Source organism: Esox lucius, chromosome 12 (genome assembly GCF_011004845.1).
Source record: "Esox lucius isolate fEsoLuc1 chromosome 12, fEsoLuc1.pri, whole genome shotgun sequence".
NCBI classification, from domain to species: Eukaryota; Metazoa; Chordata; class Actinopteri; order Esociformes; family Esocidae; genus Esox; species Esox lucius.
In genome coordinates this window covers 6,293,772-6,317,567 of record NC_047580.1, presented here as the reverse complement: position 1 = coordinate 6,317,567, position 23,796 = coordinate 6,293,772, and the positions used below count along the sequence as shown (strand labels likewise).

The 23,796-nt window shown below is 40.1% G+C and overlaps 1 protein-coding gene across 2 annotated transcripts; it reads left to right on the top strand.

The window, feature by feature from the left end:
* The first annotated feature begins 31 nt into the window (after positions 1 to 31).
* zgc:113278 (TRAM1 and TRAM_LAG1_CLN8 domain-containing protein) lies at positions 32 to 22,677 on the top strand. 2 transcript variants are annotated; one of them, XM_034296100.1, is made up of 11 exons: positions 32 to 350; positions 1,057 to 1,117; positions 1,236 to 1,351; positions 1,693 to 1,809; positions 1,932 to 1,990; positions 2,995 to 3,079; positions 5,456 to 5,526; positions 14,076 to 14,180; positions 16,369 to 16,512; positions 17,277 to 17,437; positions 17,541 to 22,677. In XM_034296100.1, exons 1-11 carry the CDS (start codon positions 231 to 233, stop codon positions 17,606 to 17,608), a joined length of 1,107 nt encoding a protein of 368 aa, XP_034151991.1. In that variant the 5' UTR covers positions 32 to 230; the 3' UTR covers positions 17,609 to 22,677. The 2 variants fall into 2 exon arrangements, with proteins under 2 accessions (XP_034151991.1, XP_010874238.2); XM_010875936.4 differs by having other exon boundaries at positions 1,233 to 1,351.
* The last annotated feature ends 1,119 nt before the right edge of the window (positions 22,678 to 23,796 follow it).

Genomic DNA, 23,796 nt, shown 5'->3' with positions numbered 1-23,796 from the left:
CAATGGGCGGTGCGTTAGTGTAGGAATCACTGGGAGGGGACATTTGACTCTGAAGTGTGTGCGTGGTGTTGTGTTTGGTGCATCGCCTTGTCCTTTCTTCTACACGTGAATTGCAATTTACACAGTGTATTGTCAGTTGTGGTGGCAGCAAAAGAGGAGAGTTTGCATCTGAGTGTAGGGACAGTGAGTGTCTGAAGTGCTTCAGGGAGGGAGACCTGAATTGGTCAACCATGGGTTTCCGAAAGAAGAACAAGAGCCCACCGGTGCTGAGCCACGAGTTCGTTATCCAGAATCACGCAGATATGGTTTCGTGTGTGGCTATGATCATTCTTCTCGGCCTGATGTTCGAGGTACAGTGTTAAAGCCTGGAATGTATGCTTTACAACGATTTAGCTTAGCTACTTTGCTAAAGAAAACGTTTCGTCTGAACTATGATGACAATAGTAAGCAGCACTCACAGCACAGCTGAGCGTCTCCCTTCTCATGTGTCACACCGATTTCCAAGGAAGAGGAAAGGCCCACTGTGTTAGCTAGTTGCTGGTCAACATTTCACAGCAACTTATTAAGTAGATATAATATTACCAAGTGGGTAGCTATCCAGGTAGCTAGTCAGTGAAATCCATGCATGTGACAGCAGAAGAGGGGCGTCGTTTAGTTAGCTGCTGCTACAGTATTCAGCTACCTTACAAGTCTGTAAACACGTCATCACATGAGTGCTTAATGTGGTCAACTGAGCTTGCTAGCAGTAAGCATGCTAGCCAACTTGTTCTCTGAAATGAAACTCGATAGCTTGTTATCTAACTACAGTACTGTAGCAAGCCAGTTTCCAGTTTGTCAGACAGTCTCATGCCTTGCTAGCAAACGTTAATAATGTAAATGTCAGCAGCCACTGCCTTGTTAGGCAATGTCTAACACATTTTTCTGGGGTTGACTCCAATACATCTCTGCAATGCATCAAGAACCACCCTTGCAGAGTGCCATAGCAAGACCTTTGCTACAACAGGCGAATTGCATGCAAACCATTGCTTCCCATCTGATGTCTTTTCTTTATTGCAGGTGACAGCAAAGTTTGCCATCATGTTCATCACTGTCCAATACAATGTTACTCAAAATCTTGGTAAGATGATGTCTTTGTTGTATCTATTTAAAAAAACACAACATTTAGTACTTGTATCCAGTACCTTGTGTTTGAAGCCATTGGCCTTGTTTTTTTCCTTTTCCGGTTTTATCAGAAGAGGCGATTGAGCCAGTGAATCTCTACCAGTACGGTCCTAAAGACATAGCCACGGTGTTCTTCTATCTGCTCATCGCTGTCATTCTCCACGCCTTGATACAGGAATACATTCTCGATGTGAGTCTCGGCACACTGACCCATGCATACGGCGTGTATGCTTGTTCAGGCTTCCACGTCTGTGACAGAGAGAAGGGGGACCACTGTATAGAGATAGTTACTCTACAGATAACATAATTTACGTCACCGTGCGTGTGAGTGTTGGCCTCCTCAATTTTTCTCGTTGCCCAATTCTGAGTCATAACACAACTTGCTAATCAGTCTTACCCTCCTCAGCATTTTAGCCATTTAAGTACCATCCACTTCTTTTTAAGCTGCCCATAAAATATGATATAGCTGTTAACTGACACATTTCCCAGCATCAGTATGCATGTCTCATGTTCTGTTCTCCCTGATTTCAGAAAATGAATCGGCGGTTGCACCTGTCAAAAACCAAACACAGCAAGTTCAATGAATCGGGACAGCTTGCTGCATTCTACTTATTCTCCTTCATCTGGGGCTGCAGCATCTTAACAGCGGTAAAGTCAATGAATCGCTGCCAGGAGCCAGGGAACATTATGTGAAGATGAGACCAGCACTCAGTCCCATCGTGTTTGCACTTTGGCTTATGCCTCCTCTCTTTTTTTTTTTTATCTGTTAGGAGGAATTTGCAACAAATCCTACTTTTTTATGGGAGGGCTACCCACACAGCCACATGGTGTAAGTAAGGATTTATGAATTCATTTCATGCCTTCAGCTCACTCATTCAATTTTTCATCAATATGTCAGAGGAAGGTTTAGTACTCCTATGTTCTGTGAGTTCTTGTTTAGAGTTCCCAAGCATTATTGATGGCAAGAATTCTGGGAAAGCGCAACTGTTGGAGTTGGTCTCCCAGCATGCATTGCATCCCCAGAATTGAGCGTGGGAGTAAACGCTCCTGCTGTACCAGGCATCAAACCCCATGTTAGATGCTAGGTTAACCTAAAATATTTATGTAGAATGTGATATTTTACTCAAGCTAGACAGTGTCAAGTCTCTTCCCAACTTCCCCTCATTTGATATTGTATAGCAAGACCACTTGTTCTTATCAATTTTCTTAGATTTAAATGACTAGGCCTGATTTCAAGATTTAGGTGGTTTTTAGTTTATACAGTCAGTCATTATGCAGTAAAGTAGTTAATCTAATTTTTTTCAGTGCAATTTCTGGACGTTTTCTAGCACAGGGTCTTCCAATTTAGTAGCCTGCACCTCACAAAAGCACTGAAGTAGACCTAACTAACCCAAAGTTTGGTAGTTTATCATCATTTATCATCTTACATAGCTAGACATACTAATTAAAATTTTTATTGTACTGATAAAAAACATGATTCTATCCATTTCTTCATTCCTTCCCAATTGTACATAGAAATGGCAACATATCTCTCAGTGGTTCTTCTGCTGCTTTCACAGATAGCTGTCAGTACAGCTCTATATGATAATGAGGAAAGAATGAGGAAGTGGAAAGAGTATTCTTATGATTAAAAGTACAATCAGCACATTGCTAAACATATAACTTTGTAAGAGTACAAATTACTCTCAACACAACTTTGGAAATAGTGCTGCTTTTGTGAAGAGCAGTCTGTGTGTAACAGGATCTAAATCTTCCACTTCCTTCCTAAATAGATAGATTGGATGAATCTGTCTGTCTGTCTGTCTGTTTGCCTGCAACCTGTCCTCTCTGTAGCTTTCAGGTGAAGTTCTTCTATATTTGCCAAATTGCCTACTGGCTCCACGCCCTTCCTGAGCTGTACTTCCAGAAAGTGCGAAAGGTAAGAGTCTAACAGTTCTCTAACCCCTGGCTACTTTTATGTCCAGTCCCGATAAGAAATCACTCATGCCCTGCTGTGTGCTCATTTTAACACACATAAAACAGAAATAACTTCCTTCTTTAGCTGCACATCTCTGTTGAAAAGTGCCCTCCCCACTTCCCTGCACTTTGCTTTGTGTTTCCATAGCAACGTCTCCGTTTTGAATTGCTCTCGATAAAAGTGCTGTTTGCTTGCGTTAGCTAGCAAATTCATTGATTTATTTTTTATTTATAATAAGTGAATACTATAGAAAGTAATTGTTTCTGTTGGTAGAAGAGGAATGCCCAAAACTTTTAGAGTGATGTCTTCCTAAAACAGCTTATAAGCAAGCAAGTTTATTTATATAGCACAATTCATACACAGAAGCAATTCAATGTGCTTTACAAAGAAAAAGAAAAAATATTAAAATACAATAGCATAAAAACATCAAAACAACATTTTTATAATAAAACATAGAAAAAGAAAATAGAATTAGAATAAAAATGGGATTAAAAACATAGGAAGCTATAAAAGCTGTAATGCTAAACAGTGCGGTTAAGTTTAAGTGCTCACAAAACAAGTTTATCCAGTCCCTAACTTGGCTCTAGAATTTAATGCCTGATCCTGCACCCGCAAGACCCCTGTTTGCATGTTAACCTATAGCTTGAACTACTTTAAAACAATGAAGAAAGCTAACTGCCTCTGTCAATTAACAAATAGAATTATTCAACTATGAGATTTCTTAATGTGTTTTCTTTCATAAAGACACATCCGACATGTTGAAATTAAAGGCCAGGACTCAGGAGATCTTTTAGACATCTCCATTCTCAAATCCCAGACCATCCAAACAACCCTGGGAAAGCAGAAAAATAGGCATGGGTCAGAACTTACAATATAACATTTATTACACTATGTACACTACCATTTGGGTCATGTAGAAATGTCCATGTTTTCCAAGAAACCATATGTTACAATAGTTTGAATAGGAAATATAGCAAAAATAATTGACAAGGTTAGAAATTAGGATTTCTTTATTGAAATAATAATTGTGTCCTTCAAACTTTGCTTTTGTCAAAGAATCCTCCATTTGCAGCAATTACAGCCTTGCAGACCTTTGGCATTCTGGTTGTCGATTTGTTGAGGTAATCTGAAGTGATTTCACCCCATGCTTCCTGAAGCACCTCCCACAAGTTGGATTGGCTTGATGGGTACTTCTTACGAACCATATGGTTAAGTGGCCGCCACTCCATTATAGACAGAATACCAGCTGACTCCTCCTTCCCTAAATAGTTATTGCATAGTTTGAGGCTGTGCTTTGGGTCATTGTCCTGTTCTAGGAGGAAAGTGGCTCCATCAAGCATCATCCATAGCGTATGGCATGGAGTGATAGCCTTATTCAAGATTCCTTTTACCCTATATAAACATCCCACTTTACCACCACCAAAGCACCCCCAGACCATCATATTGCCTCCACAATGCTTTACAGATGGCGTCAACCACTCCTCCAGCATCTTATCATTTTGTCTGCATCTCACGGACGCTCTTCTTTAATGGACAAAAAAATAGCTTTTCTTTTAGAAAACAAGGACATTTCTAAGTGACGCCAAACCATTGAACCTTTGGTAGTGTAGGTATAATTTAGTTTATTGCAGTGCATCAGGGGCAATATTCACAAAACATCTTAAGGCCTAAAAGTAACTCATATCTTTCTGATTTAGGAGTATTTCCTAAATTGGGTGTGTCAGTCCCAACTTTAGGACTTCTTAATTTTTTGATCTAAGAGTATTTCAGAAAGTGTTTTATTCCTGCTGGAAATTGTGTTTTATTAATTTGTGGTGAGCTTGTTGAGAAAACACTCAGACCCTCCAAACACTGCTGCAGATGACTTTTTTTTCTTTTGGGAAAAAAAGACAATCTGTGTTTCTTTAGTGTAATTCCCCCAAGTCTAGAAATTGTTCTGTTCTGGCACTGCACATTTCATGTCCCTGCAATACCTAACTGAAATTATTTATTTCAACCAATGCTCAATACAACAAGACAAATACCAGATATTATTTGTTTTTACTTTTAAAGCATTTATGGCTAAACCAGGGTCTGACAATGTCAGTGTTGTATTGATTAGATTAAAAACAGGTGAGGTTTGTTTTTCACAGTTTGGGGTAGAACAAATAAAAAACTAAATTGTTTTCTGAGCTCCAACTAATACAATACAACTAATTGGGCAGAAAGCTACTGGTAGCTCGCGACCCACCTGTTGGAGGCCTATGATGTAAAAGTAATGTGGCACAGTTGCTATTGTGGCGCACAACTACAATGCAGTCGTTAATAAAGGTTCTACATTTCCTCTTATGTTTTCAGGAGGATATACCCCGCCAGCTGTATTACATTTGCCTTTACGTCTTCCACATCACTGGTGCCTACATCTTAAAGTGAGTGTGTCTTCTCGTTGAACGGATTACATAAGATAATATACATAAGAATTGCAATGGCCATTCAGAAATGTTCTCTGCACACACTTTAATCTGTGGACCTAGTGAGCCTGAATTTGTCTAAAGTAACTCATTCCAAATAACAGAAACTCTTCTTTTTATTTTGTGAAGACCGGCTGGCTCCCATGGAATAAGAATGAACTGTGTGTGTTTTTGTTTGCAGTACTTGAGTGTACAGCACCAGTCAAAAGTTTGGACATATGGAATCAAAACCAAAATACATTCATATTTAAAGTCTTCAAAGTAGCCACGCTTTGCCTTGATAACAACTTTGAACACTCTTTCCTCTTTGAACACTATTTCATAGTTTTGTCTTTGCTATTCTATAATGTGGAAAATATGAAACAAGCCTAGTTCGGCCGGCCCACAATTAGAAGGTATGAATGTTGTTGCCCTCACTGGATTCGAATTGGGGTCTCCTATGTGACAGGCTGTGTTTTTTACCACTACACCACTAATGGTGCTTTTCCACTGCATGGTACCGGCTCAACTCTACTCACCTCGGTTCTACCAGGGGAGCTTTTCAACCGCTATGTACTGGCTTGACTCGGCTCTACACGCCTTGCCTCGGGTTGCTTCCCACTGCAGATAGTGCACTGTACCTGCCCATAGTGACATCACAGGAAAACTGCCGTGACGCCACCTCCAACGCAACACACTTGGTGAATAACAATGGAGGATATCGTACAACTACACCTGATACTACCAAAAAGCCGGCAACTAACGTAAACCCTGCAGTAAACAGAAAAATCAATTGAATGAACTCCATCAATTTTCTTTTAAATTGACAATGTAAAATTGGCAAATCAAAAGTAAACTAAATCTGGACAATATGGTCACAGGCCCTGTTTGAAAAACAGTGGAAAAAGTATATGAATAGAATTATCGCCCTGCAGTATAGTTGATGACATAACTGCAATGTTCTGTTAGATTTAAGTGTATACACTTAACAACTGAACTCCAACACATTTACAACAACCTACATAACCCCTCCATCTCGATTAAAAGGTATACATAATTGCCTTAAGTGCCGGCTATAATACCATGCGACAAGGCAGCGTTTATACTGGTAGTAGCGATGAAGCACGCGTGAGTAGTTACATTGCAGACTGCAAAAAATTTTAGAAAGCTTGGTAGGCTGCTTCTATTTGACTTGACATTACTACTTTGACCAGTGCAACGTATGCCAGTTAGCCTATAGAAAAACCCAGAGGAGGAAAAAGACGAGGTCCTTTTGACTAACAAAAAGACAGCTCTCTCATGGGGGTGACAAGTTGATTTCAATGCCAGTGCATAGGTCCGAACCGAGAGGAGTTTTGGGAAAATACGATTGCTTAAATTACAAGTCTGTTCCTATGTGCTGGCACTGAAATTAACCCATTTCAGTGATAGGACTCCTGGGACAGACCGCCGTTCTTGTCTCAAAACCATTCTCTGACACTGGACGACTAACAGCAGAACAGCTTGTTTTGCTTTGCTGCACGCTTTGAGTCCCTCTTTTACAATCAGAAGTCTTCTGTATTTTCACGTCACCTTTTGGTATCGCCTCAGCTCGCTTGGAACCTCGACGGAGCAGATACTAACAAAAGTATCTGGTACCAGGTACTATCACAACTTTTGGCCAGTGGAAAAGCAGATTAGGCGAGGCGAGTAGAGCTGAGTCGAGCTGGTACATAGCGGTGGAAAAGCTTCCAAAGTGGGTAGAGTTGAGGCGAGTAGAGTTGAGCTGGTACCATGCAGTGGAAAAGGGCCTAAGCTATACATGTGCAGAGTGTTCTGCATTGTTAAACCAATTAGTTGAAACTCTACAGTTCTTGAAACTATTGCCCTACATTAGCTAATATCCAAACTAACAACAGGTATAACAGGGTTGATACACTACATTCAATGCATTAAATTAGAAAGAGATTACTGTGGGGACCGATTGGGACATAAAATTGCATCTCGACATTAGATAATTTTGTCACACTTTAACATTGTAACGCCAACTTTTAATATTTTTCTAGACACCGTTAAGCATTGTGTTAAACTGACTAATCTTTTTTTATTATGTTTACTTCCACCACAAACAGCATCTATGAACTGTATGGCTTTTGCCACTGGCCATTTTAATAGCTTATTAGCCAGTAATAGGCCTACTAGAATCTACTTACTACTTGGAATAGTCATAAGAATTGAGCAATTGCTAGCGAGACTGAAGATTAACTTTATACTGCCAAAGCTATTTTATTTCATGGCATAACATTCATTTTTCTTTCATTCATGAATGACATTGATACAGTTACTATCCATATAGGTGACGATAAATACATCTAGTGATACATTTTTCATCTAGTGAAAAGACAAGAGAATCATGGAAACTCCTCCTTCCTCTTTTACTGCACAAGCGGTTGTGGTCTATATTACCCCAGAAAGCATGCACGGATGCATACTTTGAAAATCCACCAGAAATAGTCACAATATAACCTAAATAGTTTTAATTTTGTCTTACTATAACTTAGCTACTGTAGCATGTAGCCAGCATGCTTGACTTTCCTGAAACAAATCGTAATACATGCTTTGTTCCGTGAGAGGCAAGGATTGAACACCAGTCACCCACTTGGCAGTCCACGTCTCTAACCACTACACTATATAACAGTGGGTAGTCATTCAGGCAGACACATTCGCTCTTCTTGGCCAGCTCCGCGTATGTCATCAGGACAAAAATAATACCCTTGAATGAGTAGGTGTCCAAACTTTTGACTGGTTCTCTATGTGCACAGCCTTATATATATTCTATGAGAAACTTTTGACTGTATATGTCAGGTGCTGACCTGTCCTGGTGACCTATGCCAGAGGGATATTGCACCGCAGTTCAAACCAGGGGTAAATTAAGAACTCAAAGGGTCCATTTATATAAATTATATTGCAAAATATTTTTTTACTCTAAAATGTGATGTTTTTTTGTATTCTGCCTCTTGGGCCAGTACAACCTTAACGGCCTGCTACTAGTTTGGTCCCAGGGGCTTCAGCCATTGTAAGCCCCTGCATTTATCAGGGCTAAAGTAACCATGTTATAGGAGGCACCCGAGTGGCCTGGCAGTCTGGTATACTACCTGGCAGTTCAGCTGCATCATTGTGACCATGTTTTTAGTGCACAATCCATAAATATGTGGACAGAGACACAAGAAATATTGTTTTTGTCTCTGAACTTTTCTCGGAACACTGGAAGTTAAACAATGACTAAGATGTTGAATTGCAGATTGTCAGCTTTAATGGGAAGGTATTTACATCGATAAACCGTGATCAGTGTAGGAATTATCTCTTATGTAGTCTCCCTCATTTTAGGGGACAAAATGTAATTGGGCTAATTAACATAATCATCATTAAATTTGCCATATTTAATACTTTGTTACAAATTCTTTGCATTTGATAACTGCCTGAATGCTGCAACCCATTAGACATCACCTGATTCTTGGTATCTTCCCCACATTAGTGTGTTAATGTTGTTGTATGTTGGCAACTGCGGTATTAGCGGGATAAATGCCTCTGTTCTGTGCATTACCTTGGAGATATGAACTCCACAAAGCCAAAGTATTGTACAGAATGTTGGTGTTTGTCCTTTACTAATAGTAGTAGTAATTGGAGGCGTAAGACTGTAGTAACATCGTATTACAGCAGTAGCTTGATTAGTATTAAGGTGGTGGTGGTATAAGCAGCAGTAGGAGTAATGGCAGGAGAATCTCTAACTCATTTAGCTGAACTCTTGAACCTCCTTGACCCAGCCAATACTATTTAATCTCCCCTTTCCTGTCCTTTAAGACCCCTGGTCTAGAAGATGGGTGAAGCCAGCACAGGGCTTTAATTACATTTGACTGCTTCACACATCGCTTCCTGATCACTGAGCATGACAGACAAGGGTCTAGGGAAGTCAAGCTACTTGCAAATTTGTGTTGTTCTGTTCTCCTGCTGATGTTGGGAGATTATTCCTTTTCCCGGTTTCCTCTTATTAGGCTGTTGTGTTTGGGTACATCTTTAGTGCATGCACAAGAGAGCTGTCAATATCTAGTCTTGATTGTAGGTTTGCATTTACATTTGGCACAGTTGCTGATGTCTTCAAAACAAGGATAAAAGTGTCAATGCAAGTCAAGCTGGGCATCATGATACAGAACTACAGAGGCTTCACTGCAAGTTGAAAAAAAAGTAGTTGTCTTCAGTTATTGTTTGTTCGTGGGTCTTTCTGCCTTAATGTTTGTCTTCTTCAGCAAGTGAAATGCATGCTCGATCTGGTTGAGAACAGTTGATTGACTTGGCCATTGCAGAATATTCCACTTCTTTGCCTTAAAAAACTCCTGGGTTGCACATTACATCTTGGGTCTGTAAAGTGATGCGCCGTCCAATCAACTTCGCTGAATTTGGCTGAATCTGAGCAGACAAGACAGTGGGGAGAACAAGTATTTGATACACTGTCGATTTTGCAGGTTTTCCCACTTACAAAGCATGTAGAAGTCTGTAATTTTTATCATAGGTATTCTTCAACTGTGAGTGACAGAATCTAAAACAAAAATCCAGAAAATCACATTGTATGAATTTTATGTAATTAATTAGCATTTTATTGCATGACATAATTATTTGATACATCAGAAAAGCAGAACTTATTTTCTACAGAAACCTTTGTTTGTAATTACAGAGATCATACGTTTCCTGTACTTCTTGACCAGGTTTGCACACACTGCAGCAGGGATTTTGGCCCACTCCTCCATACAGACCTTCTCCAGATGCTTCAGGTTTCGGGGCTGTCGCTGGGCAATACAGACTTTCAGCTCCATCCAAAAATGTTCTATTGGGTTCAGGTCTGGAGACTGGCTAGGCCACTCCGGGACCTTGAGATGCTTCTTACGGAGCCACTTCTTAGTTGCCCTGGCAATGTGTATCGGGTCATTGTCTTGCTGGAAGACCCAGCCACGATCCATCTTCAATGCTCTTACCCCATCCATCCTCCCCTCCATACGGTGCAATCGTCCTGTCCCCTTTGCAGAAAAACATCCCCAAAGAAAGATGTTTCCACCTCCATGCTTCACGGTTGGGATGGTGTTCTTGGGGTTGTACTCATCCTTCTTCTTCCTCCAAACACGGCGAGTGGAGTTTAGACCGAAAATATCTATTTTTGTCTCATTTGACCACATGACCTTTTTCAATTCCTCCTCTGGATCATCCAGATGGTCAGACAGGCCTGAATATGCGCTGGCATGAGCAGGGGGACCTTGCGTGCGCTGCAGGATTTTAATCCATGACGGCATAGTGTGTTACTAATGGTTTTCTTTGAGACTGTGGTCCCAGCTCTCTTCAGGTCATTGACCAGGTCCTGCCGTGTAGTTCTGGGCTGATCCCTCACCTTCCTCATGATCATTGATGCCCCACGAGGTGAGATCTTGCATGGAGCCTCAGACCGAGGGAAATTGACCATCATCTTGAACTTCTTCCATTTTCTAATAATTGCGCCAACAGTTGTTGCCTTCTCACCAAGCTGCTTGCCTATTGTCCTGTAGCCCATCCCAGCCTTGTTCAGGTCTACAGTTTTATCCCTGATGTCCCTACACAGCTCTCTGGTCTTGGCCAGTGTGGAGAGGTTGGAGTCTGAGTGTGTGGACACGTCTTTTATACAGGTATGGAGTTCAAACAGGTGCAGTTAATACAGGTAATGAGTGGAGAACAAGAGGGCTTCTTATAGAAAAACTAACAGGTCTGTGAGAGCTGGAATTCTTACTATTTGGTAGGTGATCAAATTCTTGTTCTCCCGACTGTATATCCCTATACACTTAAGACAGAAACAGGGTTTTGCTATGGTTTTTTGTGTTAAGTGGCAAATCCCTTGCATGCAATACCATTATTTTATCTGTGTAGAATTGTATGAATGCATGCTTGTTATGTTTAGATCACAACTGAATATCTATTTATCCGTACACAGGAGGTCACATTCAGGCAAAGTGTAACTGTAATCAGCCAATGAGCTCACTGTACGGTGTTGTTTATTCTGGATTGTGATGTCTGTAATGTAGAAGATGGCCAGACGTTTCTTTGTGATTGAGTTTATAAGACTGGTTTTGTAAGATCGAGTCTGTAACATCATGAACAATAGACTATCTAATGCTGCAATAAATAATTGAATTACTCTCTCCCTTGACGACCGGGTACGCGATCATTATTTCACCACTATACGAATGGCTGGTTTTTAACGTCTGTGACGCATTGACATCACCAAATGGTTGGTATCATCCTTTGAGATGCTTTACCAAGCCTTTACGGCAGCCATTTTGAGCAAATGCTAGTTTTTGGTAGTTTCTGACTGACAGTCTCTTGAGAAAGTGAAATGCATGTTCAATAAGATTTAAATCAGGACATGGACTTGGCCAGTGTAAAGTCTTTAACTTTCCCCCCCGATGAACTCCTTGGTTGCATTGGCAGTGTGTTTTGGGTCGTTGTCCGGTTGCATTGTGAAGCACTGCCCAATGAGTCTGGTGGCATTTTCTTGTACATTAAATGCAAAGATGCTTCTGTACACTTCTGAATTCATTCTGCTGCTGCCCTCATTTGTTCATCAATAAAGATGTGTGCCCATTTTTCTGTCATCAACTCTTGTTTTCCTTGGCTGGCCTGGTCGTTGCCAATTGCTGAAGACACCTGTAGTTTCTTTTTTAGGACCTTCCAAATGGTTGATTTAGTTATGCCCAACTTTTGTGCTATAGTTCTAATCGAGTTCCTCTTGTCTTTTAGCATAAACTTTTTTTTTTGTTACACAACTCTCTAATATTCATGGGGGTATATGCCTATTCACACCAAACACAAACTCCAAAGGCAAAAGCACTGTATGGGACTGAGACTACACATTCACAGTTTTATGTGTGAATAATCAATGCAACAGGAAATACCTGAACAATTAGAAACACCTGTGAGTCAAATGTCCCAATACTTATGCTCACATAAAATGGGGAGATGGAACTCCTGTGTTATTACTAATTGGTATAATGTACGTGTTAAAATGGGACAGAAATTAAAGGTGACATTCTTTGCCTGATCTTGTTATCATCTTTTTATATTTTTTGATTGTATAACAAAATAGCAATTTTGTCTTTACTGTCCTCGCTATGAATTGCGCTGTATGGTTTGGTTGTGTACAGCTTCCTCTGGAACTTTCTCACTTGTCTTCATTGATGATGTAACTGCTGACAGCAGCTGTAGGTTGAATTCTGAAGTGTATTGGAAAAAGTTGTGTGCCCAGATGCAACCCAATGCCTGTAAAAAACTAATTTGATGGCACTTTCCTTGCAGAAGTAGAAAGACCCCAAACGTACTGCTGAAGCAATCAAGGATTATTATTTTTTTGTTCTATACTGGGCAAGTCAATCACCCAACCTGAATCAAATTGAGCATGTGTTTCACCAATTTGAAAGTAAAAATTTCCAGAAACAATTACGACATGAAGATGGCTACAGAACAAGTTTTATGAAGCATTACCAGGGAAGATACTTAGTGTTTGTTAATGTCTATTGGTTGCAGAATTCAGGCAGTCATTGAATGCCGAATTTGCAACCAAGTACTGAATATGATAGATTTGTCCAATTACTTCTGGTCCCCTAAAATCGGGGTAGGATGGTGCTATGTATATTATGGGCTGTGATTCCTGCGCATTCATGGTTTGTGAATGCAACTACCCTCAAATTAAAGCTGCATTTTAATATCTTAGTCATTGTTTGATATTAAATCCAGTGTCTGTCTGTGTCTGTGTGTGTGTGTGTGTGTGTCTGTCTGTGTGTCTGTGTGTGTGTCTGTCTGTGTGTCTGTGTGTGTGTGTGTCTGTGTGTGTGTGTCTGTGTGTGTCTGTGTGTGTCTGTGTGTCTGTGTGTGTGTCTGTGTGTGTGTGTGTGTCTGTGTGTGTGTCTGTGTGTGTGTGTGTCTGTGTGTCTGTGTGTCTGTGTGTCTGTGTGTCTGTGTGTGTCTGTGTGTGTGTGTCTGTGTGTGTGTGTGTGTCTGTGTGTGTGTGTCTGTGTGTCTGTGTGTGTCTGTGTGTCTGTGTGTCTGTGTGTCTGTGTGTCTGTGTGTCTGTGTGTGTCTGTGTGTGTCTGTGTGTGTGTGTGTGTGTCTGTGTCTGTGTGTGTGTGTGTCTGTGTCTGTGTGTGTGTCTGTGTCTGTGTGTGTGTGTCTGTGTGTGTTTCTGTGTGTTTCTGTGTGTTTCTGTGTGTGTCTGTGTGTGTCTGTGTGTGTCTGTGTGTGTCTGTGTGTGTCTGTGTGTGTCTGTGTCTGTGTCTGTGTCTGTGTCTGTGTCTGTGTCTGTGTGTGTGTGTGTGTGTGTGTGTGTGTGTGTGTGTGTGTGTGTGTGTGTGTGTGTGTGTGTGTGTGTGTGTGTGTGTGTGTGTGTGTGTAAAGCAGAGATATGGACCGAAAATGTTGTCTGATAATTCTGATATAATCACTTTTCCGCTATGCTGACTTCCTGTTGTCCATGTGTTCAGCCTCCACCGTCTAGGCCTAGTGCTGCTGGTGCCTCACTCCCTGGTGGAGCTCCTCTTCCACGCCTCACGGCTCTTCTACTTCAGTGACGAGAACAAGCAGAAGGGGTATGTATGGATTCTACCAGGGTGGGAAATTTAGATGCCCACATTTTACCAGCCACTCAACATTTTTACCAGCTACATTTTCACCTCCAAATAAATTACAAATGACAGAAAACAGTCACATGGATGTGTTTCACAATCTTGAAACAACATGTATTGAACATGTATTTCAAAGGACAACAAACATGACAAAGATTTTTCTAAATATTCGCATTCATCGGACAAACGGCATACAAATCCATTTATTATGCTAACTTGAATAAGTCTGCTGTTTGTCTGATGAATGATGGCGACAGCGGTAAACTACATTGGCCCAATCCTATTGTCCCCCCTAAACCCTAAGCCCTGAACCCTCATAGACTTTACTGACATCATCTGGTAAGTGAGTGCTATAAATAGTAATGGGACAGCACTTTGCTGCTTTTTATGGTTACCTTGACAACGCGGAAATGTTGCACACTATTGTGGGTTTGGGACTTTTTATTTTACGTGTTTTAATTTCTTTGCGGCCAAGGCACTTAATAGACTGACTGCCTTATTTATGTCTTGCAGGCTCTTGCCCTGCAGAGTGGACAAGAGAGAATTGTCAATAACAATATATATTTGTCAATAATCAATGTACTATTTTTGTTCAAAATAGCATTGTTAAGCAAAAACTAAAATAAATAGATGAATACACTAGGTGTGTAATAAGTTGATTACATTCCTCTGATTTCATGTGTTCTAATAGCCTTCTTAAATCATTGGTAATGTAGTGCAGTTTACCGTTCTTCTCTTATAAAGTGGGTTTGCCAGAAGTTTTCTCTCGCATCTGGGCTTCCCCTGGTAACCCCTGTGTTTCACATCACAGCTATGAACTGTGGGCAATTCCCTCAAAGAAAGTCTGCAGAAATGCGGACTTACGAACAGGGTGCATGAAGGGCTCAACATGTCTGCGAAAGAGCCCTTGCGCACTTGACGATTTGACAATGGGACAGCCCTAAGCCCTCACATATTCCGTGAGTGTGGACATTGGGATTGGGCCATTTTCTGTTTGTTCGTCATACACTAGCCAATCACATACCTTTCTGGTGTCATCCTATCACCACTTCTCAGAAAATGTATTGGATTTATAGGGTTAGTTTTCTGTCCGATGTTACTTTTATCGCTACTGGCCTTTTTATCCAGCAATATGCCGCCACATTTCTGCTTTCAAGCTAGATAGAAAGTAAAATGTTTATCTTCCCCGTAGCTATAACCACTCGCCGGAACACCACTTATTTTGCGCCGATAGATTTTAACACAACGCTCTTGCCAACCCACCACGTGGTGCGCCCATGATATATGGTGCGTTCCATTTACATCGGAAGTTGGAACTCAGAACTGGGAATGACGTCACACCCGAGGTGATCGTGTTCCAATCTCCAAAGTCAGAAAACAAGATGGACACTCCCATTAAATCCTTTGTTGTGCTTGCCCTTTCGGAATATATATAATGTTTTTCATTGTATTTCATTGTGTGGAAAAAATTTTTGCGCGCTTTTTATTCGGCCATTCCGTAACAAGAAGCCTAACCTGTAACTTGGACAGGCGAGTGCTCCTCAGAGTATTGTAACGTTAACTATAAACGTCACTTTCCTATATAATTTATAATACTAGTCTGCTAAATGGCATATGTATAATGTAAGTTTTTCTGTTGATACAAGGTGCTGCCCTCTTGGATTATGAACTCAGGGCTAGTGGTGTTCTTCTGACTTTCCGAGTTGGAATTCCTTGAGGGGGTGTTCCAGTCGGAAATTCCAACCTCTGAGTGTAAATGGAAAGCACCAATAGTTGATTTGTGTTTTTTAGGTTTAACACTTTTTGTTTTCAGAATTATCTTTTTGGCTAATGTCTACCCGCCACAGTGGCAGGTAGTTTTTTGCAAATCTATGCACCAATGCAAAACGTTTCCTACCCTGGATTCTTCACTGGACACCATCTCCATACCAGTCATTATGTTAACAATGAAACCTGCATACAGAGTGCTTTAAAATGGAGTTACCTTAAACAACTCACTTCAGTGATTGATGGGAAGCATTACCGCCCATATCAGAGTACGGCGTTTGGTTTGAATAACCGATTCTTATAGTGTCCTTCGTGAGCCCGTGGAAAATGTCACTGCTGTTGCCATGGTGATTATAACCCCCCTCCGATTCTTGTTCTTTTCCAGTTTCACTCTGTGGGCGCTACTTTTCGTCATCGCTCGCCTCCTCACCCTCACCCTTTCTGTCCTGACTTTCGGCTTCGGACTGCCCCGGGTACAGAACCAGGGATTCTCCCTGGCAGAGGGCAACTTCAATGTGCTCACTGTTAGGTAAGTCATGTTTCTTAAGACCTTCATTTTAGGGTTAACCCTTTTTATTTTACTGGTTGATTGGCCATTTAACTTCTTTATGGAGAACAAGATGCCTTATTTGATTCATGCCTGTCTCAGGACTAATCCATTGCCTATTTGAAAATGTTTTCAGTCAATTTGAAAATGTAGGTTTAGACTAGGCCTATTGAACATGACATTCAAAATGTTTATGTTTAAATAGACTGCAATCATCTCCAACCACGCCCCTCCCACCCCCCACCCTATTGGCCTGTCTGCAGCAGTGCGGGGAGGTGTGGTGCTAGTCATCCAGAACAGGCTCTCATAAGTTGACATTAGAATCCAACATCTATCCGCAGGTGAATGAGGAAAGAGGACATTTGTGTATTTTTCTTTAACAGAAACATCTTAGTCATGGTATAGTTGTATATACCGTGAAACTAAAACCAAAACAAATCTGTTGTGGCATTGGTTGCAACATGATAGAAACCACTCCTAGGATAGACTGCACTTGATCTGTTTTGAATAACCAGACGTTTGAAAGCTATTGCGAACCGTGAATTTTTTTTTAAGAACGTAGGGTGTGTCAATATACGATCAAATGCATATTTGACAGATGTGAGGGAAAAATATATCCAAAGAAGAGTCCACTTTTTCTTTTGTCTGGGACAGCCCTTCTGTATTTGCCATATTTCCCTCTATGATAATAAATCCTACAGTTCCTCCTGGCTAATCCTTGTGTTGTTTCTTTCCCTTCCTCTCAGGATGACATGCCTCGCTGCCATTTGCCTCACGCAGGCCTGGATGATGTGGAAATTCATCAACTTCCAGCTAAAGAAGTGGAGGGAGCACAGCCAGAGTCAGGCCACCAAGAAGAAGGCTGTTAGCCCAAAGAGCAAGCCCCACAAGAAGGATCCAACACGGGGTAAGTTCCGCCACTACCCCCACTTAAACACCCTCCTGGACAGTGCCGGTCTGTGATGCAGAGAGGTTTCTGACTTGTTATTCATGTCCCTGTTTTTTGTTAGGAGGTTCTGCCAACGGTGTGTTGAAGTCTGACGACAAGACATCCCCCCGTGCCAGAAAAACCTTGTAGAGATGGAGGGATGGAGCAGAGAACTGAGGGGGCTTCTTTCAATGTGACATTCTGTCTTTTCACCACATTAATCATGTTTTTTCCCAAAACAACCACTTAAAGCGCACGAGGAAACCTTAACTGTGAGGTTAGAACATTTCTTCATGTCTTAGTTGGTTTTGATGACCTGGTGTGTTTGTGTTCAGTTGTTATTTTTGTGAGTGGGATGTAGACAAACTAGGGGTTGGTTAAATGCTTTAAGTCAAGGGTTCCCAAATTTGGTGACCCACCAGTTGAGGTGAATTTTTAAACATTAGCCACAAAAAATATTTTGAAGGTAAAAAAAGATATACACCAACCAAAGAATAAGTAAAAGTAAATAGTGTCGTCTTCAAAACATAGATTTGGGGGTGGCATATTTTAAGAGCAAACTGATTTATTAGTAAAAAATAATAATTGATTGACTATTAAATTATTTGTGAAAATAGCATTCAGTGGTAGGGCTGTTTTCAATGGGTTGAATTTAGTTTGTGCCCTGGGCAAAAACATTTTACACCTTCATCATATAAAAAAATATGTTATCAGTTTTTGAGCAGATTTCCTATAATTCTATGAATTTTTGCAGCTAATGCTGTGGTCTTATGCTCAAACGATATAGAAAAATCAATGGCAGTTTAATTTTTTTTGTGTTTGTAAATTCTTAAAGATTATACATTATATTTAAAGGGTAGCTGAATTGAAAAACGAAACTTCTCTTCTTGAACTGGCTATATGGCGGTGTTACGGAGTCCGAAGCATGTTTTCTAGTATAAACATTTACTACAAAGTGTAAATAGGATTTTAGTCTTGAAATAATTTTTGTCTTGAAATCAGTCCTGTCCAAAACTGAATTTTGTAACACTTGTAATGGAATTCACATCACAATGTATATGAGGGTTGGGTTTTGTTTTCAGTAATGTGCATTTACCCAATAACATGGGACGAACAGCTACAATGAGCTGGTCACTGGCACAGTGAGATACCTGCCTAGCACCCTGAACTTTAACATAAGTTGCAAATGTTTCTACTTAAGAAATACTGCACCAAACACCTTACCTTATGACAACCTGATATCCTCTGCACTATTCGTTCAAAATTTTAGTCTGTGACTCCTTCCATTTGCAGTTGTTTAGGTGATGTCAAAATCAGGGATGTTGTATGAAACAAAAGTTATCAACAATTAGATCATCTTGAAGTAATCAGTATTGAAGCCAATGCTGAAGTTTCTGAAAATATTGCTTTACCCACATTAGTTCTGCCATTGGTCCAACCAATTGGTTTTTGGGACCAATTAGACAACCTGTTGTTTCTTCAACCAATCAGAGTTTTTTGCAAGTGGTTTTTGCAGCTTATATCTTCCCTCTGGGATGTTTGAGATTTATTTTGTTTATTTTGAAGAAACGTTAGTGACTTCCTGAATATGAGGACTCATATTAAGGAAGTCATGAATAAAGACACAACTGCCTTTTTAAACTCATGTTTTTCTTTAATGAATAAAGAAAAACATACATAATCGGTGCCATCAATCGCTTTAAAAAATATATACTCTAAGTCAATAGATCCTTTTTTGCATACTTTGTTTGGTTTTAGCAATGTTACTTTTACATGCTTCCTTTCCAAAAATGTATTTAAGTATGTACAAACCAAAAGGAACCCTGCCAAAGTTTGGGAACCCAAGGTTTAACTGGATGATCATTTGTCAAAGTGTCTATCTTGGATAGGAATTTTCTGTACCCAGTTTGTCAGTGTCTGTTCAGTCAAACCTGGTTTTATGAAGAAGTCCAATTTGCACAACAAGTGTGCATTTCAGGATTCATGTTCTCGTCAAAAGCCTTTTTCTTAGTTTTTGTTTTTGGTTGAATAGGGTTTCTGTTTCTGTTTTATTGTATGTATTGTTACCTACCTTTGCCTTATGAAATCTGTGCTATACAGGGGTTGAGGGCATTGTTAGTTGTTAGTCATTAGTAGCCCTGTCTCACATCAGATTTATCAACTCACCATGAGACATCATGTGACTCAACCGGTCCTTGTCCAAAAGTCTTAACTTCAACGGGAGATGGTCTTTATCCATGCAGTTATATATTTAGATATAGCAAATAATGCATTGAAGTTGAGAATTTGTGCAGGATTTCAGGTGAAATTTGTGTTTCAGTTCAGGATTTCAATCCCCAATTTGATTATCTTCATTTATTAACAATGCTAATAATTTATACATTGGTGTTATAGAGTTGAGCCTAAAAGGTCATGGTTTGATTTTAGGTTTGCATCTGCTAAAAGCATTCAGTGGCCTTTTTTCACATCCGCTCAAAGAGTTTTGAGTTCTTTATTTCAATCTCTTTTTTTAATCATACATTGGCAACTCTATAACCAGCAAAGACAAGAGGTACAAAGCGAAGCGCTTTCAGTCTCAACCCAAACGATACAATCCTCCTTTAAGTGTCCTTATAATGTCAGTGGCACAAGCCATGAAATTCTCCTCGGGTTTCCTTTTTTGTTTATGTTTACCTTTTTTATATTGGGGTGTATGGATGCAGACAGCTGCCTCCAAAGACACTCCCTTATTATACTGTACATCCCATTCTCAGATGGGAGAGGTGGGGTTGTGTGTGTGTGTGCATGTTTGAACCAGTGTGTTTGAGCGTGCGTGTTTGTACCAGTGTGTTTGAGCGTGCGTGTTTGTACCAGTGTGTTTGAGCGTGCGTGTTTGTACCAGTGTGTTTGAGCGTGCGTGTTTGTACCAGTGTGTTTGAGCGTGCATGTTTGTACCAGTGTGTTTGAGCGTGCGTGTTTGTACCAGTGTGTTTGAGCGTGCGTGTTTGTACCAGTGTGTTTGAGCGTGCGTGTTTGTACCAGTGTGTTTGAGCGTGCGTGTTTGTACCAGTGTGTTTGAGCGTGCGTGTTTGTTCTAACCAGTGTGTAGTTATTCCTGTGATCATACCTACTGTGTGCGTTTATAAGGGAGTGAAAGCTCTGCATCAGTCATGCTTTATCGTCGTTGTTTTGTTTATGGTCAGGGTGATTCCATGTGGCATTATGGAATTCAACAGAACAAGTTTATTGATTTCCCTTGTTTCATTTTTTAAAACTTTCTTTGTGAAATTAATTTTAAAAGGCTTTTGTAATGAAGACAATGAGTGGTAACTGATTATATTTTATATAAATTCTTAGTTACTCAATGCTTTCAGCCCCTGACCTTTTCTTAAGTCCTGTCCTGTGTGAAAGAGATTCTGTGACTTCTGTTTGCCAAATCTGGGGTTACGGATGTCGTCTTGCTCCACCTTTCCAGTGATTTGGACATTGCCATTGGACAGATGTTTACGCTGTTTTCCCAGATGGGACAGGTTACCAGTGTGAATATGTATGGAGAGATTCCAGGAGTCTCTTGGTAGCCTGATCTCAGATGGTTTTTTGCTTTGCCACATGACTTTCATTAAATTTGGCTGAAGCAAATACTGATCTGAAAACAGGCTACATGTTTGGTAGGTTGAGTGGAATCATTTGGCAGGAAGTATTTGAGGAATCACAACTTAAGTTCAGTCCTTGTGCTGCTCTGTCTGAAACTTAAGTCGAAAGCGTGCAGGACTTCAGTTCTGTTTTTAATCTGTTAGATGGCCCTGTCTTAGGAGGAGAAGAGGAGCACTTTTATACCAGCCTGTAACTTTACTGTGTCTCATGGTGTTTAAAAGAAAGACTATATGAATCTAATGCTACACTGTTCTCAAAATACTTGTCAGATTTTTAAGCTATTTTTATAGAGTTTAAAAACACAAAATATTCAGTAATATTCAGCACACATAAATGAGTATTATTTTGCATCTGTATTGGTATGAGTTGTTTTTATACATGAAAAGATAAAGCTTGCTTCCCTTTAAGTCAGAGTGCACATTTCAGTGCAAGTGAACTAGTCATAGTTCCACTATTGCATAGTCTGTTTCTATTACCGTGAAAGGACCTACATTGTAACAGTAAAAATCTTTCTGCTGTAGGTCGATACACTGAAGGCATTCGACTAACTTGGCAACGGTTGTAATTACAGTGAAAAAGGAACACTGTAAAATGATCTGCTATTCATGTCTCTAGGTAGCTACGCTAATGTTTGGTCAGCGAGTATCCAGTTATGTTTCTTTGTTTTAATTGTTCTAAGGTGTATCCTGCAAGGTCATCCTACTCTCACCGTAGCCTGGTCCCAGATCTGCATGTCTGCTTTAGCTAACTCCTCCAGCAAGCTTGACCACTTTCGTCAGTGGAGTTGATAAAAAAAATTTTTTAAATCAAAATAAGATCGGATCAGGGACCAGGCTATTTTTGCTCTCTTTACACAATGTTCTGGTGAAGTAATAATTCTGATTAAGGATTGATAAGCATTTTCCCTTCATGCTTTAGTAACTAATTTGATATGATGATTTGTTATGATACACTGTGCTAGGAGGGCCTTATGTTGTCATCCTCCTTCATCCAGTTGGGGACACGTGCTCTCCCATCGGACTGGTACTCTTACTGCCTCCACTATTGAGATGTGCACTGTAGTGAAGCATGACAATGTATCCCACTCGATGGACTGTCAGCATTTCCGGTTGTAGCACTGATTTCTATAACCAAGCATGAACCTGGACTGCGATTATTGTTTGGGTTGTAGCACTAATTTCTGTAACCTAGCACGTGTCTTGACTGCAATGAGCATTTAATCTCCAGTAAGGTTGCAGTGTGCTGACACAAAATGCAAAGAACCATGCTAATAGTTTAGCAATATTGGTTGATATTTATGATTACGATTATTCTGAATTTACAACCTTTAGATGGTAACTACCATTAATACATTGAATGAGATGCATACAAGCTTCATAACAGCCAGGTGTTTCATATGTGCACTGTCCTTGGTTAGGTTATTTCTGTGCTTGTGTCTAGATATTGCGATGTGTTCATTTTATGAACTGTCTCTGAAATGCTCTGGACTGTATGTATTTATGCAAAACCTTGTGATTTCTGTTTCATTTTTCTTTTCAGTATTTTTTTATTTATTTCCTGTTTGAGTAAATCCTTTGTTTATTATCCAGAGTGATGCCCTTTGCCGTCTGTGTGTGTGAACTTTTTTTGCTTAAGAGTTAAATATAAACCATTTATCTGGGGGGGGGTATTTTTAACATACACTTATTGCAATCTTAGAATAGTTGTTCTTCACTACAAATATCAGAGTAAATGTATTCAGTCATACAGCAGGGAGTTATGCAACACCTTTCAACTGATGTTATAAAGGCTGTGACGGCCCTTGTGCTGATTTCTCATGTTCAACTTCAGAGTTAAGTACTCTCACACTCTTGCTCAATTTTCACAACATAATCCTTATTTATTTTCACGTTTGTTCATGAAAACAGCCGACAAGATGCTCAACGTAACACTCAAGTTTGAGGAGGCAATATAACTTCTTAAAAGCATTTCCTTGATTGTCCTCATTCGCTACTCGCCACTTCTTCAGAACATCAAAGGGAAACGTGGCTTTGTTCACGTGATTTCTATGAATATCTCCATCACAAAATTCAGAGAATGTTTAGCTATTATTGTAAACCAATAATAGCTAAACACTTCTAATTTAATATTTTTAATATATAATTTCAAGTAACAAAAAATATATTTACTTTATTTGGCAGTCGTCCTAGGACATTGACCAAAGTTGGCAAGACCTGCAAGATCTTGCCAACCTGATGGGAATAGTTTAGTGCAAACATGATACGCATCTTTTACCATTGACTGGATGTCTTTTACACTTTTCCCACCAGAGGGCAGTGATGAGTCTTGCCTGAGGGACAGTGGCAGCATGCAGGATGGCAACAGGGAATCTAAACCTGCATTCATAAATCATCTCTCTGAGAGAAACATACACACAGTTAACCACATGCACACAGTTACCGATGTGTTCACACAAAGTCAACCACAAAATACACAGAAATACAAATGTTTATTTTGTGAACATATTCAATGTGGTTAGTTAAAACACCACTAAGGAGCTGTAATTAGTTAAAACGGATAGAGAGGGAGGGTGGTGTATCAAGAAAAGAGAATGAGTGAGAAGACCGACCAGAAACACCTCTGCTGAAACCTGTCAGTATGATGCAGTGTCTCTGTGAAGGGGAGTTTTCTTGGTGTATCAGACAACGTGAATGATCAGTGGGAAC

What these genes read in the sequence shown, in the direction of transcription:
- zgc:113278 (XM_010875936.4), top strand. Translation starts at nt 231, where the DNA reads ATGGGTTTCCGAAAGAAGAACAAGAGCCCACCGGTGCTGAGCCACGAG. An exon ending in GACGAGAACAAGCAGAAGGG is followed by an intron (nt 14,181 to 16,368) that starts GTATGTATGGAT and finishes GTTCTTTTCCAG; the next exon opens with TTTCACTCTGTGGGCGCTAC. An exon ending in CAAGAAGGATCCAACACGGG is followed by an intron (nt 17,438 to 17,540) that starts GTAAGTTCCGCC and finishes GTTTTTTGTTAG; the next exon opens with GAGGTTCTGCCAACGGTGTG.